The 15,006-nt window shown below is 47.1% G+C and overlaps 1 protein-coding gene across 6 annotated transcripts in view; it reads left to right on the top strand.

Annotated features, from left to right (window-relative positions):
• Positions 1-15,006, top strand: part of Mad1l1 (mitotic arrest deficient 1 like 1) — a 356,419-nt gene that overhangs the window by 249,000 nt on the left and 92,413 nt on the right. For all 6 annotated transcript variants that reach the window (XM_023713536.1, XM_023713538.1, XM_023713535.1 and 3 more), the window contains one exon: positions 7,856-7,946. In XM_023713536.1, the coding sequence (XP_023569304.1) occupies positions 7,856-7,946 (91 nt within the window). The remainder of the gene's footprint in view (positions 1-7,855; positions 7,947-15,006) is intronic.

Below are 15,006 nucleotides of genomic sequence, written 5' to 3'. Positions count from 1 at the left end.
TTCTAGGAATTTATCTAATTTATCCAGTTTGTAGGTACAGTTGTTTATGGTTTTTATTTCTGTGAAATCAGTAGCAGTGTCTTTTTTTCATTTCTGAATTCAATAATTGGAGTCTTTTCTCTTTGTTATTAGTCTAGGTAAAGGTTTGTCAGTTTTGTGGGTCTTTCAGTTCTTCAACTTTTGGGTTTGCTGATTTTTTGCTTTTCTGTTTCTGTTTCATTTGTCTCTAATCCTCACTCTTTCCCTACTCCTTCTGGTTTAAGCTTAATGTGCCCTTTTGTTTTCTGAAGTCATACTATTATTGATTAGAGATTTCTTTTTCATTGTAGGCATTTATTACTGTATGCATCCCTCTTGCTTTTTCTCTCCAGATATTTTCCTTGTGATTTCTTTGACCTAGTAGTTGCACAAAAGTGTGTTGTTTAATTTCTACCCTCTTATAAGCTTCCTAGGTTTCTTTCTGCAGTTGAGTTCTAATTTCATTTATTGCATTAATTCCATTAAATTAATAACTTTACCTTAGTATAACTTGTTTTGTGAGTTTGGATATGGTCCCTTCTAGTAAATATTCCACTTGCACTGGAGAAGAGTGTTTATTCTGTTGTCTCTACATCGTTACAATCTAACTGGTTTATTGAGTTGTTCAGTGAAGTTCACTCCTTTTTATATGTTGAACATTTTGTTGTGTGTGTGTGTTCCAGTTTTGTTTTATGTTGATAACACTTAAAACCTATTCTCTTAGCAGTTTTCAAGTATGTGGTAACATTATTAACTGTAGTCACCATGGTGACTATACATCAGTGATGTATACACAATAGAGCTCTTGAATTCGTGAGGCATGGTGGTGATGTCTGTAACCCCAGCTATGAGGGAAACTGAGGAGGAGGATCAAGAGTTTGAGGCCATCCTGGGGAACATGATGAGACACTCAGAAAAAATAAATGAATAAAATAAAATAAAAATAAAACAAAGCACCTGAGATATCTTACCTATTCCTCCACTGTGGCTGATACTTTATATCCTTTGAGCAATGTCTCCTCATCCTCATACCCAGCCCCTGATAACTGTAACTCTGTTCCCTGCTTCTGTGAATTCACCTTTTTTTAGACTTACATTGTATATGTTTACCCTGCTTTGCTCACTCATAGATCCATCAGTGAGCACTTTGCTCCAGCCCATTTCTTCACCCTGGTAATAGTGCTACAGTAAACATGGGAGCACAGATGTCTCTTTGGTGTCCTTTGGGTAAATATGCACTATTAGGATTGTTGGATCATACAGGAGTTCTATTTTTAGTTTTTTCAAGAGCCTTCAAACTGTTTGCATTCTGGTTATGCGGATTTGCATTTATCTACATACAGTGGGAAAGCGTCCCTTTCCTGGTTCTGCGCACCCTCTCCAGGGTTTATGATGCTTCATATTTTGTATCAGAGTTGTTCTCACTCTTCTTACCAGGGTGGAATGATAGATAGCTCATCCTGTTTGTGATTTGCATTTCTCCAGTGATTGGTGGTGGTGAACATTTTCTGATATATCCACTGGCCTTCTACAATCTGCAATGGAAAACCTTTCATTCCTGACATCATTACTTTATAAGTCCTTTCTTTTTCTGTTTTGTAGAAGTTCAAAATTTAATTGGACTATTTAAAAAACTAGTTATGGAGTTTTTTATTTTTCTATATTGTTTTTCTCCTTTCCATTTCATTGATTTTTGCTTTTTATTATAGCCTTCCTTCAGCTTGATTTGGCTTTTTATTCCCTTTTTTGCTAGTTTCTTAAAGTGGAAGCTTAGGGTATTAACTTCAGATCTTGTTTTCTAACACAATCATTTGCTACTATTAAGTTTTTAGGTGAGCAGTTGCTTTCAGTGTATCCACAAATGTTGATACATTGCATTCTGATACAAATACTGGCTAATCTTTAAGTCATATATTGTTTTGATGTATTTATATTTTTAAATGTTTAGAGCTATCCTAAAGTTTATTTAATTCTTCAGGAATATGGCTTGCCCTGGAGAATGTTTCTGTCTGTATTAGGCTGGCATATTACATAGGTACCTGTTGGACCTGGTGGCCAAAAGCATATCCAGGACTGGCTGCAGCTGTCCTTGGGAAATGGTTTTGACTTACCAGCTATTCTTGTGGGTTTGTCCCTCTTTTCACTTCTTTTTCTTTCATATATTTTTAAATTCTGCTTTCAAGATTTTTTAGATTCAGGGTTATCATGTTATCTTGGTGAATTAACCCTTTTACCTTTTTGCCCTCCCCTTTTGAGTGGCAGTTGGCTAATTTTGGCTGGAGTCTGGTCTCATATTAATATTGGTGCTCGAAGTGGCTGGCTGGCTCCTCTCTACTTTTCTCCTTTCCTATCTTCCTTTGTCTACTCCTTTTTTTTTTTTTTTTTGCCACCATGCTGCTCTGGAATCATTTTTGATTTGTAGGAAAGTGTAGAAGCAGCAGAGAGTCGCTGTAGACCCCTATCTAGTCTTTTGCCCTTGGCATCCGTGTCACCATGTGCTCTTGGTTGGTTACTGTCAGCTAATCTCTTGCCTCCCTTGGGTCTCCTGTCTTTCCATTCATGTGTAGTTCCACATATACATTGATCTTAGTTATTAGATCTCCATGTCACATGTTCTGTGACAAGGTTTCAGTCTCTCTCAGTTTCTATAGACTTGACAGTGCCAGCCAGGTGTCCATGATCTTGAGATTGTGGATTTTGGACAGAAGATCAGGGCGGTAAAGCCCTGTTCATTGTGCTGTATTAGGGAGCTCAGACTGAGATAGCACCACAGATGGATGGTGAGTGTGGTGGCCTGGTGGAGGTGCTGCTAGCCACCTCCTCTGCAATGCTGCTGAGCTCCTCTGTGTTGGTGCAAACCCTGGGGCAAGCACAGCTCTAGCCTGGCGGGTGAGTGCTGTGCCTGTCATGTGGACTCATTGCCACCGTGTGCTGTGTGGATGTTCTCTCACTATCTCCACTTCTTTGACTGGATCTTGCAGTGACAGCATGCAGCCGGGTTGCCTTTTAGTCCACCATGGCCATCTCTGCATGCAGTTGCTATTTGTTGTTTGCAGTCCTTTGCCCCCTACCTGTGACTCTGCTGGATTATTTCTGTTGAGCAACTTAGGGTGTTCCTTTTTAATGTTGCTCTTTCCTGTCTGTATTTTGGCTTTATGTCTGTGTTTGCTCTATGGAGAGTGTTCCCCTTCTTGCCACTCACAGTGGCTATCTTACCACGTCCGGTCATCTCCCATCAATGATCCACATCTGCTCACACTGAAAATATCAGCAGTGTGTTCTAACAGGTCACTGGGGCCTTGTCTTGGTTAGTTTTTGTTCATTGCTGGAACAAATACCCAACACTCAAAATGGAGGAAGGAAAGGTTTATTTAGCTCACAGTTTGTGGAGGTTTCAATCTATACTCGGCTGGCTCCCAGGCAGAATGGCACATGGCAGAGAGCAGCAATTCATTGGAGCAGAAAACAGCAAAGAGCAAAGGGAAGGGCAGCAGCTGCAGCTTCTAGCAAGCTTCTCTTTCCTGCTTATATTGTAAACAAATTACCTGGGGGCTCACACAGTGTCCATGTCCTCCTCTGGCAGAGGATGAGGATATTTACAAACTAAGAATCTTGGCTCTCTGCTAAGTCACTTAATTAAACATCTAAACTTCTCAAGTTGACCCATGTATCAACCACTACAGGCCTATTAGGAGGCTGGGGTCAGAAGGAGACTAGTCAGTGTGAGGCCCTCAGTCCACCTGCTGTCCTGCCAGGCCACAGGCAGCTTTGCCTGCAGCACGATCCCCACACTGCCCAGGCTTCCACAAACAGTTCTTTCAGTCAGTGTTTCCTGGTGTATCTGATATTGTTACTGTATTTTAAGCAAGATAACTACTACACATTTCCAGCTGGTTCCCATATACACACATTCACTTGCACTTACCTGTTTTGATTGGCTCTGTTCTTAGGAAGCAGTCTGGGGAATCTCTCTGTTCAGTAGTACATACAGAATTCAAAAAAAGAAAAGTAGGATTTAGAATCTTAAGCCAGAACTGATTCCTTTAACCAAATTGAGGAAAAACTAAATTTAGGACTGTGAAAAATGTGTATACATCTAGAGCCATGCATTGCTTGGTGATAGGGTAGGTCTGAGAAGCATGCCTTTGGGCTGCAGGTCATTGTGTGAGCAGCATGGGCTGTACTTATGCAAACGGAGCCACTCCACTCTCACTGGATGGCAGTCTGATGGGAACAACACTGTACAACCAAGTGTAATATCACATGTGGTTATAATTGCTCGTTCACTGTCCTGCTGTAAGAGCTTGCCTGGAAAGGAGGACAGCAAAAGAAAATACACAGATTTGGGTTGGATTGGGATGGGATGGGGCAGGACAGGATGGGGCAGGGTAGGGCAGGGTAGGTTGGTTTTCTCAAGACTACAGATTAAACCTAGTGCCTTTACTCCGAACCACATCCCCAGTCCTTTCTTTTTTGAGACAGTCTCACTAACTTGCCCAGGCTGTGCTCAAATTTTTGATCCTCCCACCTTAGCCTCCCAGAATCCTGGGACTGCAGGCATATGCCACCATAGCCAGTTCAAATACACTTTTTCAAATGCACAGATCAGTGTTATTCATGTGGATCTGTCCTTTTATGGCAAGGGTAGATTAAGCAGACAATCACAATTGCTGTGATTCTGCAGATCCACGTGGGAGAAGTACATTACGGCAGCGCTGAGCCTCCCTCCCACCTGGGCACAGGTATTTCTCTCCACACTCACAGGCCATCTTAGCATCCGGCAGCACTCTGCAGTTGTCGCCATGCAGACCTTCTGTGGCCTTGTCGTGTTATCTCTTAGTTTTTATGGTTTGGGATGCTTTTGTAAGTGATATTTTCCAGCTACCTTTGTAGTACTGATTTCTCATTTATTTCCAATATAGTCAGAACATACTTAGAATTACTCATTTTCATCCAGACAATGGAATCTTCTTTTACTGCTTAGCATACATCTGTCTTGGAGAATACTTTGAAAACACCAAGAAAGTTTAGCCTGTTCTCACAAAGCACAAAATATTGTTCAACGGGTCAGGCTGGTTGACAGTGTTCAGAAGTCTGCCTGTCCCTCATTTTGGCTGGTGATTCTTTCACTTAGGGAGAAGGTGAAGATGAGGTGACTATGACTACAGATTTCGTTTCTCCCTGTTGTCCTGTCTGTTTTTGCTGCAGGGTGTCTGTGCTCACCTGGGCTTTAATGAATGTACCTCCTTATTGTTAGGAAAGGACTTTCCTGCAGGTGGCCTGTGCTCTGGGATTTATTGCTCCCCCCACCCCCATTTCTCTTATTTTTTTGTCAGTTGTATTTGGTACTAGAGACCAAACCCAAGACCTTTGGAGATTCTCAGCTCTCCCTCCACCAACCCAATTTAATTGGGGTAAGTGGTAGTGTGCTATTTACATTTACTTTAGTGTGATTACCACTATGGTTAGATTCCATCTTTCCATCTCACCGTTTTCCCAATGTTCTATCTCCTCTTTGATACTTTTTTTTTCAGTGTTTCTTTTTAAAATTAATGAGGTTTTCTTTTTTGCTGCTTTGGCTGTTACCCTTTGCTTTGTTATCTGTGGGGTTTAGTGTCTGTCTGACAGTGTAGTCCACTGTCAAACAGTGATATTCCTATTGAGAACAACCACCCCACAGCTGATGCTGGCTTCTTCTTGGCTTTGTGCTGTTGTCATCATACATTTTATTTATATGGTTTCTTAAACTTTCTCAATGTGTGTTTATTAGTTTTGCCTAAAAGTTGATCACTTTACAATACAGTTAATAACTTAAATATTTTCAAAAGATGCAAATAATATGTAAAGCACATGCTCCCCATGCGGCCTGTTTCCCTGCTCTTCGTTGTGCCCATGCTGTGCTTGCTTCTGCTGTCATCTCTCTCCTTCCAGTGGCTTCCTGAAATGTGCTGGAGAGCCAGTTTGCTGGAGATGGATTCTGTCTTTATAGGTCTGAAAACCTCCTTACTTTGCTTTTGTTTTTTAAAGGTATTTTGCTGGGTATAGAATTTAGGTTGCTGCTTCTTAGTCCCCTCTGTATTATCAGAGCTGTCTCCCGGTCTTGCCCAGTGGTACTGTGGGGTAAGAACTTGAATCTTCTTCAGGCAGCATCTATCTCTGCCAAGGAGTTCTCAGTCCCTGGCTGTTCAGTTTCTTTTCACCAGCTCCGAGCCATCGTCCTTATATTTCTTGTGTTGGGCTTATTGGGGCTCCTGGCTCATGACTTACTGTCCCAAAGTCTAACTTTTGGATAGTTTTGAGTCCCTTGTCCCCTCTGTCCTTGGGGATACCAGCTTTGTGCCTCATGAAGCTGTCCAGCTCACTGCTTCTCCTTTAATTTGTAGATTCCATTTCCTGTCTGTATTTTATTTTGGATAGTTCCCAATCACGTGCATTCCTCTATAGGAAACACTTTTTTTTTGTATTTTAGGGAAGGGTCTACAGGATTTCAGGGTCTCACTACTAGATCACACTCATAGTGATCAGACTTTTACAGCCTCCCAAGAGCTGGGATGCAGGCACACTCCACCATACCCACTCTCAGTTGCCTTCTCAGTGTGCCCCGGGGACGGGGCCAGCACGCCAGGCCCAGGGATAGAACTCCCAGCCCTGCACCTGCTTGCAGGTGCTTTAATCTGCTGAACTATTTGGCCCTGCCCTGGAAACACTTCTTTGACAGAATCTAATCCACTATTAGTCCTATCCTGTGTGGTTTTCACCCCAAACATTGCTGCTTCTACCTCTAGAAGTTTGAGTCTTTCTGTCTTCTGTGTCTGTACTTCACTGGCCCTTTGTCCCGACAGTCTGAATAACCCTTTTATTGGCCCTGCTTGCCAGTTTTAATGCCAGTGCAGCTTGTGGTAGGTTTCACTGATTATCACCTTCACTGTGGGCCAACTTTTTCTGTTTTTTTCACATGTGGTAATTTTTGCTTGGATGGCAGACATTATGAACTTCAGCTTATTGAGTTCTAAACAGTTTTATATATATATATATATATATATATATATATATATATATATATATTTGATCTTTTTGCAGAGATGTGGTTCAGTTTCTTGGAAAGAGTGTGGTGCTTTTGAGTCATGGTTTGTGACTTGCCAGACTGTTTTGGCCCAGGCTTCTCTGCCCACTATGAGTCAAGACCTTCCCAAATCATAAGATCTTTTCAGATGGGGAAGACAGCTGCCCGTGGTGACCTGTGTCTACCATCACGGGCTTTGACAGACTTTTTGATTTGTAAACCATGTGAATGTTTTGTATTTTAAAAAATAAACTTAACAGCAAAGACAAGAATAGTTTCTTACAGCAAGCCAGAGCCTGCTGTGCTCCCGCCTCAGCCAAGGTTTTGATTTGCCCTCCAGACTACAGCTCACTCAGAGCCCTGTGTTTGTTGCTCATCTCAGGTCCTCTTAGGCCCCAAGTTTTCTGTTCTACCATGCCCCACCCTGGGGAATCCTTTATGTCTTTGATGACTCCGTGGGGGTAATTTTCCTCTATCTTCTCCTGTATGTGGTCACATGCTCCAAGGGCCTGGAATGTGAAACCCACTGGATCCCCCTGGGACCAACCTCTTGTGACTTTTTCTACACACCTCTAGCCAAGCTGAGTGGAGGAGACTCCCGCTGGTAGCAACCCCCCCATCTGAGACATTGCCAATTTTGCCATTCACCACCCTGTGCCTATGAGAGTGTCCACTTTCTTGATGCCAGCCCTGGACTTCTTGAGCTTCACCCTCAGCTCTTCAGTGGCCCACAGGCTGCAGTGGCTCCCTTGTCATGTCTCACTTATTTTGCAGGTTGAAGGTTGAGGAGCTAGAGGGGGAGCGGAGCCGCTTAGAGCAAGAAAAAAACATATTGGAGATGCAGCTGGAGCGGCACACTCTGCAGGTAGGCAGTGGGGCAGCTGTGGGGAGGTGCACCTTGCCCTGGATCTAATCACCACTTTCTGGCTGAGAACATCCTGTTTGCACCAAACCAGGGACTTGCTCCTACATACTCACCCTTACCTGGCCATGTCTTGGGGCCCTCCTCCTGTCTTTGGTTCTCTTGTTCTTCTGGCTAATTGTAGTCCATGGAACCCTGGTGCCAGGCATGCAGGGTGGGCTCCCAGGTACAAAGCTGGCAGTCTACTCCATGTGGCTGTGGGTTTGCATACCTTGCCTACCATCTTGACATTGAACTGCTGTCTGGATCATTTTGGATGACTTTCTTTTTAGTTTTCATCCTGCCAATTTAAATTTTTCTGTAGCAGGAAACCCACAGGTTTGAGATTACCCATTTTTCAGACAGGTCATTGGCTTTATCTTGGCACCTATTAGAGACAATCACCCAGCTCCTGGTGATGGGAGAGGTGACAGCTTTGATAAAATGAGGTGCTCTGAGCTGTAGCTTGGCTGTGTCATGGCCCTAGAACCTGTCATCTAGTTGTAATTAGGCTGCAGTCCTCAGCTAGGGGCTAGAGGGTAAATCCTGGCCCTGGACTATGGGCCCTGTCAGGAAAGGTGTTGAATGCCTTTCTGCTTGGCTAGTTGTGCAGCACCAGGCTCACAGAAGACTGGGGCATGGTATATCTCTGCCAGAATACCTTGTCATTTTTGTGGTTCTGAGCCGTTCACAAGGCATCTTCTAGTGGTCTCTGAGAGGCTGTTCAGAGCAAGTTAGATGAGGGGTGCAGCTGAGTGCCTGCCTGATACACAGGCACACTTAGTGGACATTGGTACCCCATCCTCTGCAGGTGGGATGCCCTAAGCATCCCCATCATGGGGAAATAGCACATCTGCTGGATAGGCCAGGTGTTCCCTGGGCCAATAGGAGAGTGGAACTAGCAAGGTGTGCCATCACTCTCCCACAGACCTTCAGGTGGACCCTTGGTAGAGTGGGCCCTTGCCCAGGTAAGTGGCACTGCTCAGAGCCTAGGAACTGGTTCTTGGCCTGGAGGCCACCATGCTGTAACCCTGTCCACACCCTGTTCTATACATGAGTGTTAGTACCTATTCTCTGTGTCTACACACCTGCAGTGGACAGGGACAGTGGCCACACAGGGCTGAACACATGTGAGAGCAGTGCCCCAGTATGGCTGAGATGAGGGAGCAATTGAGTAGCGGTCCTGGAAAGCAGTATCTCTCCTGTGAGAGGACACTGAAAGCCAGCCAGCAAGGGGATGACTGCCCAGACGGCAAGGAAGAGAGAAACTCAGCTGCAGGCATGAGGCAGGGAGCAGCTGAGACTTTGACCTTGCCCTGGTGGAAGGTTTTAGATAATCCACTAGCTGCACTGATGCTCCTTTAAGTGGGTTTCCCAGAGCTCCCTGGGAAAGATAACCACACAGGCCCCATAGGTAAGTTGGCTTGCCTGGGGCATTGATGTGTCATTGTATGGTCTCTCTCTGCCTGTTTCTAGACCATGTTGCCTGTAGTCCTGCAGCCTTGCTCCCCTCCCTTCCTGGAGGCCATGGCAGGAAGCCCGACTCTACTCACTGCCCAGAGTGCTGAGCTCCCTTCTCCCTGGCAGCACTGGAGGTCAGCCAGACTCCAAAGGCTTTGAAGGCCACAGCTACTCAAGATGAGTACATTCAGGAAGGCTGGTGATGGTCCAACACCTCAACCCATAGCTGGCCATCTCCACTGTGCTGGGCAAGATACTGCAGCCCTATTTCCCTGGTGAGGAGACCTTGCCCAAAGGCTGAATGCTGTGTTTCTCCCTCTGTGTCCCAGCCTGCCTCTCAATTTTCTCACACCCTGTAAGACCACCTTTGGGAGGGTAGCCTGGAAGTAGCTATGGCCTGGGCAGCCCAAGTGTCATCTCCATGTCACCACTCTCAGTTTTAGTCCCCCACTGCCCCCCACCGCTCCCCAACCCCCGCAACACAGGCAGTCATGGACCCCTCCAGCTGGGCTGCTGTATATAACTCCAGCTATGGTCATGCTTGGGCCAGTGAGAGGTTTAGAACAGGGTGGCAATGGCAAGGGACAATTCCTGTTCAACCCCAATGCCAGAGCTGGCCTCTCATCTTCCATTTATTTGGATTATGAAGATGCCTCTCTCTGAGCCATGGTGCCAAGCACTATTTTGTTCTTGGTACTAGCAATTGAACTCAGGACCTCACGCTTGCCAGGCGGTGCTATGCCTTTGAGCCATTTCTCCAGCCCTGCCAAGCACTATTGACAAGCAAAGATGTGGTTCCCACTTAGCAGACTATAATATGGATATACTCAGACTGATTCTGGAAAAATGGAAGGTAGTATCTGGCTCAGGGAAACTGGATTTTCCACGTGAGTCCTCAACAGTTCCTTTATAAAATTGAAGCAATAATGCCCACGTGAGAGGCCTTGATCACATGCTAGGATTTTACTTCCACCCTTGGCACGTAGTAGGTGCTCAGTAAATGCTCCTGCCAACCACTGGCTCTCCCTGCCTTTTCCATCATTGAGGGCAAAGATCTTGTCCCCATGACATGTCTGTTCTGATCCTGGATACCTGAGATCCTCCAAAAGCCAGCCCAAAACTTTGTCCTGGGGTTTCTTGGGAGCTTGGCCACAGTGCCTGGGAGTCCAGGCCTCCTCCATGCAGACCTCAGAGCTGCAGGACAGAGGGCCCATCGGGCAGCATGTCCTCCCTGGAGTGCCTGTCCTGACACGCTGTCTCCTGCTTTGCTCCCTCCTTCCCTCTGAAGGAGGAGGGTATCTTCAAGTCGGCGCTTCAAGGAAGATTGATTAAAATCAGCTGCAGTTCGGCTTAATTGGGAACATATGCTTGGAGAGGGCGCTTGACTAGTTAGAATTTTTTGTAATTAGTTCGCAGCTGGTTGGTGAGGCAGTGAAACTCCAGTTACCTCTTGGAGCTGTGTGTGAGCGCACACATATGCTTGAGGGAGAGGTCATCATACTGGCCACAGTGAGACCATCCTCCCTGGATGTCCCTGAGGGTCACTGGCATTTCTGCACCAGCCAAGATTACCTTATACATTCCTAGTATAGTCCTGGTAGGACAGGGGCTGGGGGCTGCCTGCGCGACAGGACCTCCCCCTAGGTAGCTGGCAAGCTCAGGACTTGCAAGCTGCTGTCCTCCAGTTGCAGGAGCTCTAATTAGTGATGGGGAAACTGAGTGTGCCCCCCCATTAGCTGGCACATGAAGGGTGACTGGGTCCTCCCCTCACTGCCTAACTGGGATGCTGGCCCTCCTATCCTGGGCCTCTGGGCCATTGGCCCCCTCACCAGCACTGGCTCGAGACTGAGAACCAAGAATATGGTTGAGTGTAGCCAGCCCCCAGTATCCCCTGCCCTGCCTTTCATTCTAATACCCACACTGCCAGTGACCCTTCTGTAGGCATGACCCTCCTCATAGTAGTGCTCCTCAAGGCTATGGGTCTTCCTGCAACCCATCTTTGGGCCCCTCCAAGGCCCCACACATCCAGGGATTACTGGTATTCACAGTAGCACCTCTGTCCTCACTGCCTCACCATGGTGACAGCGTGCATTGCTCCCACCTTCATGGCTCGAATGGGCTGGATCTGGGAGCTGTAGGGAGTGAGCCTGCTGAGTGCGCAGACTGGCTGTGGGAAGCTCATCAGTAACATGGCCCAGCTGCGCTGGACAGTGTCCTCCCAGCTGAATGGGCATGTCCCCACCTGGTAATGGCAAGGGGTCCATTGTCACCATCAGTAAAAGGGGTGGTCAGTATTTAAACCTAGTCCTGCTGGAATTTCTTGCTTCTTCTGACAAGTGCCTTCAAGCACACAGAAGTGGCAGGAATGTCACAGTGAACGCCCGCTCATACCACCTACGTCCTCAGGAAGCACGTCACTCGCTGCTGTGTGACATCTTTCCCCGGCCCTCTGCCAGCCATCAGTCCGTTTTATTCTTTTGATGCATTTTAAAGTAAATTGCAGACATCTGTATACTTTTCTCTAAGTACTTCAGCGTGAACATAATTAAGCAGAATTCATCTCTGGGATCCTGAAGCCCGTGCCCCCGCCATCCTGCAGGGCTGCCTAATCACAGCGCTTATTCAGGCAGGTGGGTGGTCGGGCAGAACAACCCCCACCCCAGGAATCCCTGCCCTTTGGAGCCAGGCCTCTGAGCTGACTGCCCCTTGTGGGTCCCTTCAGCCTCACCCCTCCTAAAGTGCTGCCCAGGAAAGGGACCAGACAAGCTGCCCCGTGCACACATTTAAATACAGTAAGTGTGTCTCTTTGGGACATAGTGGGTTGAAAATTGCTAGGTACTGTGAGCAGAAAGCACCCCATGCCTGAGACATCCCAGCTTCTGTACGTGTTGCAGGTTCCTCACCAGTGCCTCAGAAACTCCAGTTAGGCTCTGGCCTCCCAACTATCTGCTCCCAACAGCCCCAGCCATGGCCTGAACAGCTCCCCTTTCCATGAAGCTACCTAGCTTACAGCAAATTGCTGCCCTGCCTGCCACTCCAGGACAAAGCACCCAGGACCCCAGGGCCATCCCCCAACTCACCTACCACATGTGACCTCATACTTCAGAACAGCCTCGTGTTGCATCTACCAAGGAGCCTGCAGCTCTCACATCCGCTGTGGTTCTGTGGTGATCACAGCTGCTGGCCAGGATGGCTGGCTTCTTAGCAACCCTCCACACTTCTGAGTTGTTCTCCCAGTGTCACAGTATAGGCACCACCCAGGTGTGGTGTCCCAAGACTGTTGGCTGTCTAGCTCAGGAGCTCCAGGGCCTGCCTGGTAGAAGAGCACCAGGGTTCCCTGCCTAATGCCTGGCAAAGACCCTGTGAGGGGTGTGCTGTGCTCAGGTCACAAACTGGTGGCTCACCACACAACAAGGAGGTGGGTAACAGCCACAGTCCACTCACTGCCCAAGCCATGCCCTCACCATGTCTTCTGCACAAGTGTTCTAGGCTGTTCTCTTGAATCAGACCTTAACTTCTTTCCTGGCTGCTGGGATGTCTGAGGACTACAGAGCTGCTCCCTATCCTGCCCCACATGGTGTAGCCAGAGCTCCAGGGAGGAAAGCAGCACCTTTGTGCCAGCTGCCAATATTCCTTCACGCTGCCCAGTGCGGCCATGGACAGCACCCATCCTCCCCAGTCTGCCAGGCTAGGCCAGACATCACCTGTTGGCTTCTGTATGGGCCGCCCACTCCCCCACCTCTAGGCCTGTGTGCACATCAGAGTGAGCAAGGGCCACACCTGACCTTCCCAGTCTTCACCGGTATTGTGGGAAATAACAGACTTCTGGAGCTCAGTATCTCCCCTATGTAGGCTCTTCTTCATGAGAAGGTTGGTTTCTTCACTTGTTGGGCAGTTTGCTGTCTGTATCCCTGTAGAACTATTAAGTTCTTTCATGTTTGTATTGTGGATTGAACCCAGGCCTTTACACTGAGTTACATCCCCAGTTTTTCTTTTTCTTTTTCTTTTTTTTTTTATTTTTTGTTTGTTTGTTTTGTTTTGTTTTGAGATAAAGTCTGAGTCACTAAATTGCCTAACCTGGGTTTAACTTGCAATCTTCCTGCCTCAGCCTCCTCAAGTGCTGGGATTATAGGCATGTGCCACACCTGACCAAATATATTTTTTTCTTGAAAGTTTCTTGTGAATTTAGCTCCAGGTCTGTTCACCAGCAGCAGGTCTTTCCTTCAGTTCCGTCTCCTAGAGGTGCTGTTTACACATGAATGCTGGGTTCCTTTCTGTTAGCTCTGTGCTTACCTCCACATCTGGGGTGAGGACAAGCATGCCTACCAGGTCCAGGACTGGCCTCGGGCAAAGCTAGACTTGGTGTTTCTCCTCACCTTGCTGTTCAGGCCTGCCTTGCTGAGTGTTTATGTAAAATAAGATGCATATGAAAGGAGAAAAAAAAGCCCCAATCTACAGAGGTGAGTGCAGACTGCTCATGTTTATTAACGCTCAAGGCTAAAAAAAGCACCCGGCTGATGTGCATTTGTGCAGCGACATTTCCACAGGCACTGATTTCTTTTGGTTTTTTATGAGAAAGACGCGCCCTGCATATTAAGACCCCTCCTCCTGGGGTGTTGCCTTCTGGGAAGCTCAAGCCCTTGGACCTGATGGCCTCACCTTGCTGGGACACCAAGCATGCTCCAGCATGCTGACAGTCCTGTGACCACCAGGCCTCAGCTGTGTGAGAGCCCTGGCTGCTGGCCTAGACCCTGGTTTAAAAACAAGCTGGTCAGCATACTGGAGGTTGTCGGATAAAGTCCAGGTGCCCGTGGGTGCCAGTATAGCGACTCTCTCCTGGAGCCCTCAGGAGACCTGTTCATGCCTGCTTCTCCATCTGCTCCCCACAGGACCAGAAAGCATGTGGACTGGGAACAGTGTGATCAATGACCCCAACCACTCCCCACTGGCCTGGGGTACATGCTGTCACTGAGGCCATCTTGGTCCTTAGCCTTGGTGGTATTGTACTAAGATGCTGCAGCATCTTTCTTTCCTCTCCTGATCCTTGCACAAGCTTTACATTAGGATAAGTTAGGAATTTTTTCAGCACTTTTGGAACCTAGACATTAGGCATGATATCATCCCATGATTGTCATCTTTGAGTTGAACTTCCTACTGCAGATTCTGTGTCAGTTGAGAGCCAGGGTGTGATGGGCCCTGTCCTCCACCAAGAAGGGAAAGCAGCACTCTGTCTCTGAGTGACCTCTGAGGACAAGGGGACCTGGAAGGGTATGGGGAGCAGTATCCATGGGGCTGTTCACATCAGAAACAGACCTGCAGGGATGATGAGGGTTCTTAGGGCCGCACCTCACTGGCAGGCTTGTTTTTCCAGTCCCCCTCACTGTGCTGTCCTCAGGGTTGGCCCTGATGAAGGGAATGAATTGCCACAGCCAGAGAATTTGGGATTGGCAGAGACAGAGCAAACTTCCCTGTTAAAGGTGAAGCAGTAAATTCTAAGAGAAATGTCTTGGGTTTCATGCACCCTCCTTGGGGACTGCATTGATTTTAAAACTCAACTTTGGAG

The sequence above is a fragment of the Octodon degus genome, unplaced genomic scaffold, assembly GCF_000260255.1.
Source record: "Octodon degus isolate 3935 unplaced genomic scaffold, OctDeg1.0 scaffold00031, whole genome shotgun sequence".
Lineage (NCBI taxonomy): Eukaryota > Metazoa > Chordata > Mammalia > Rodentia > Octodontidae > Octodon > Octodon degus.
The sequence above is the reverse complement of the archived record's forward strand: the minus strand, read 5'-3'. Positions and strand labels throughout refer to the sequence as shown.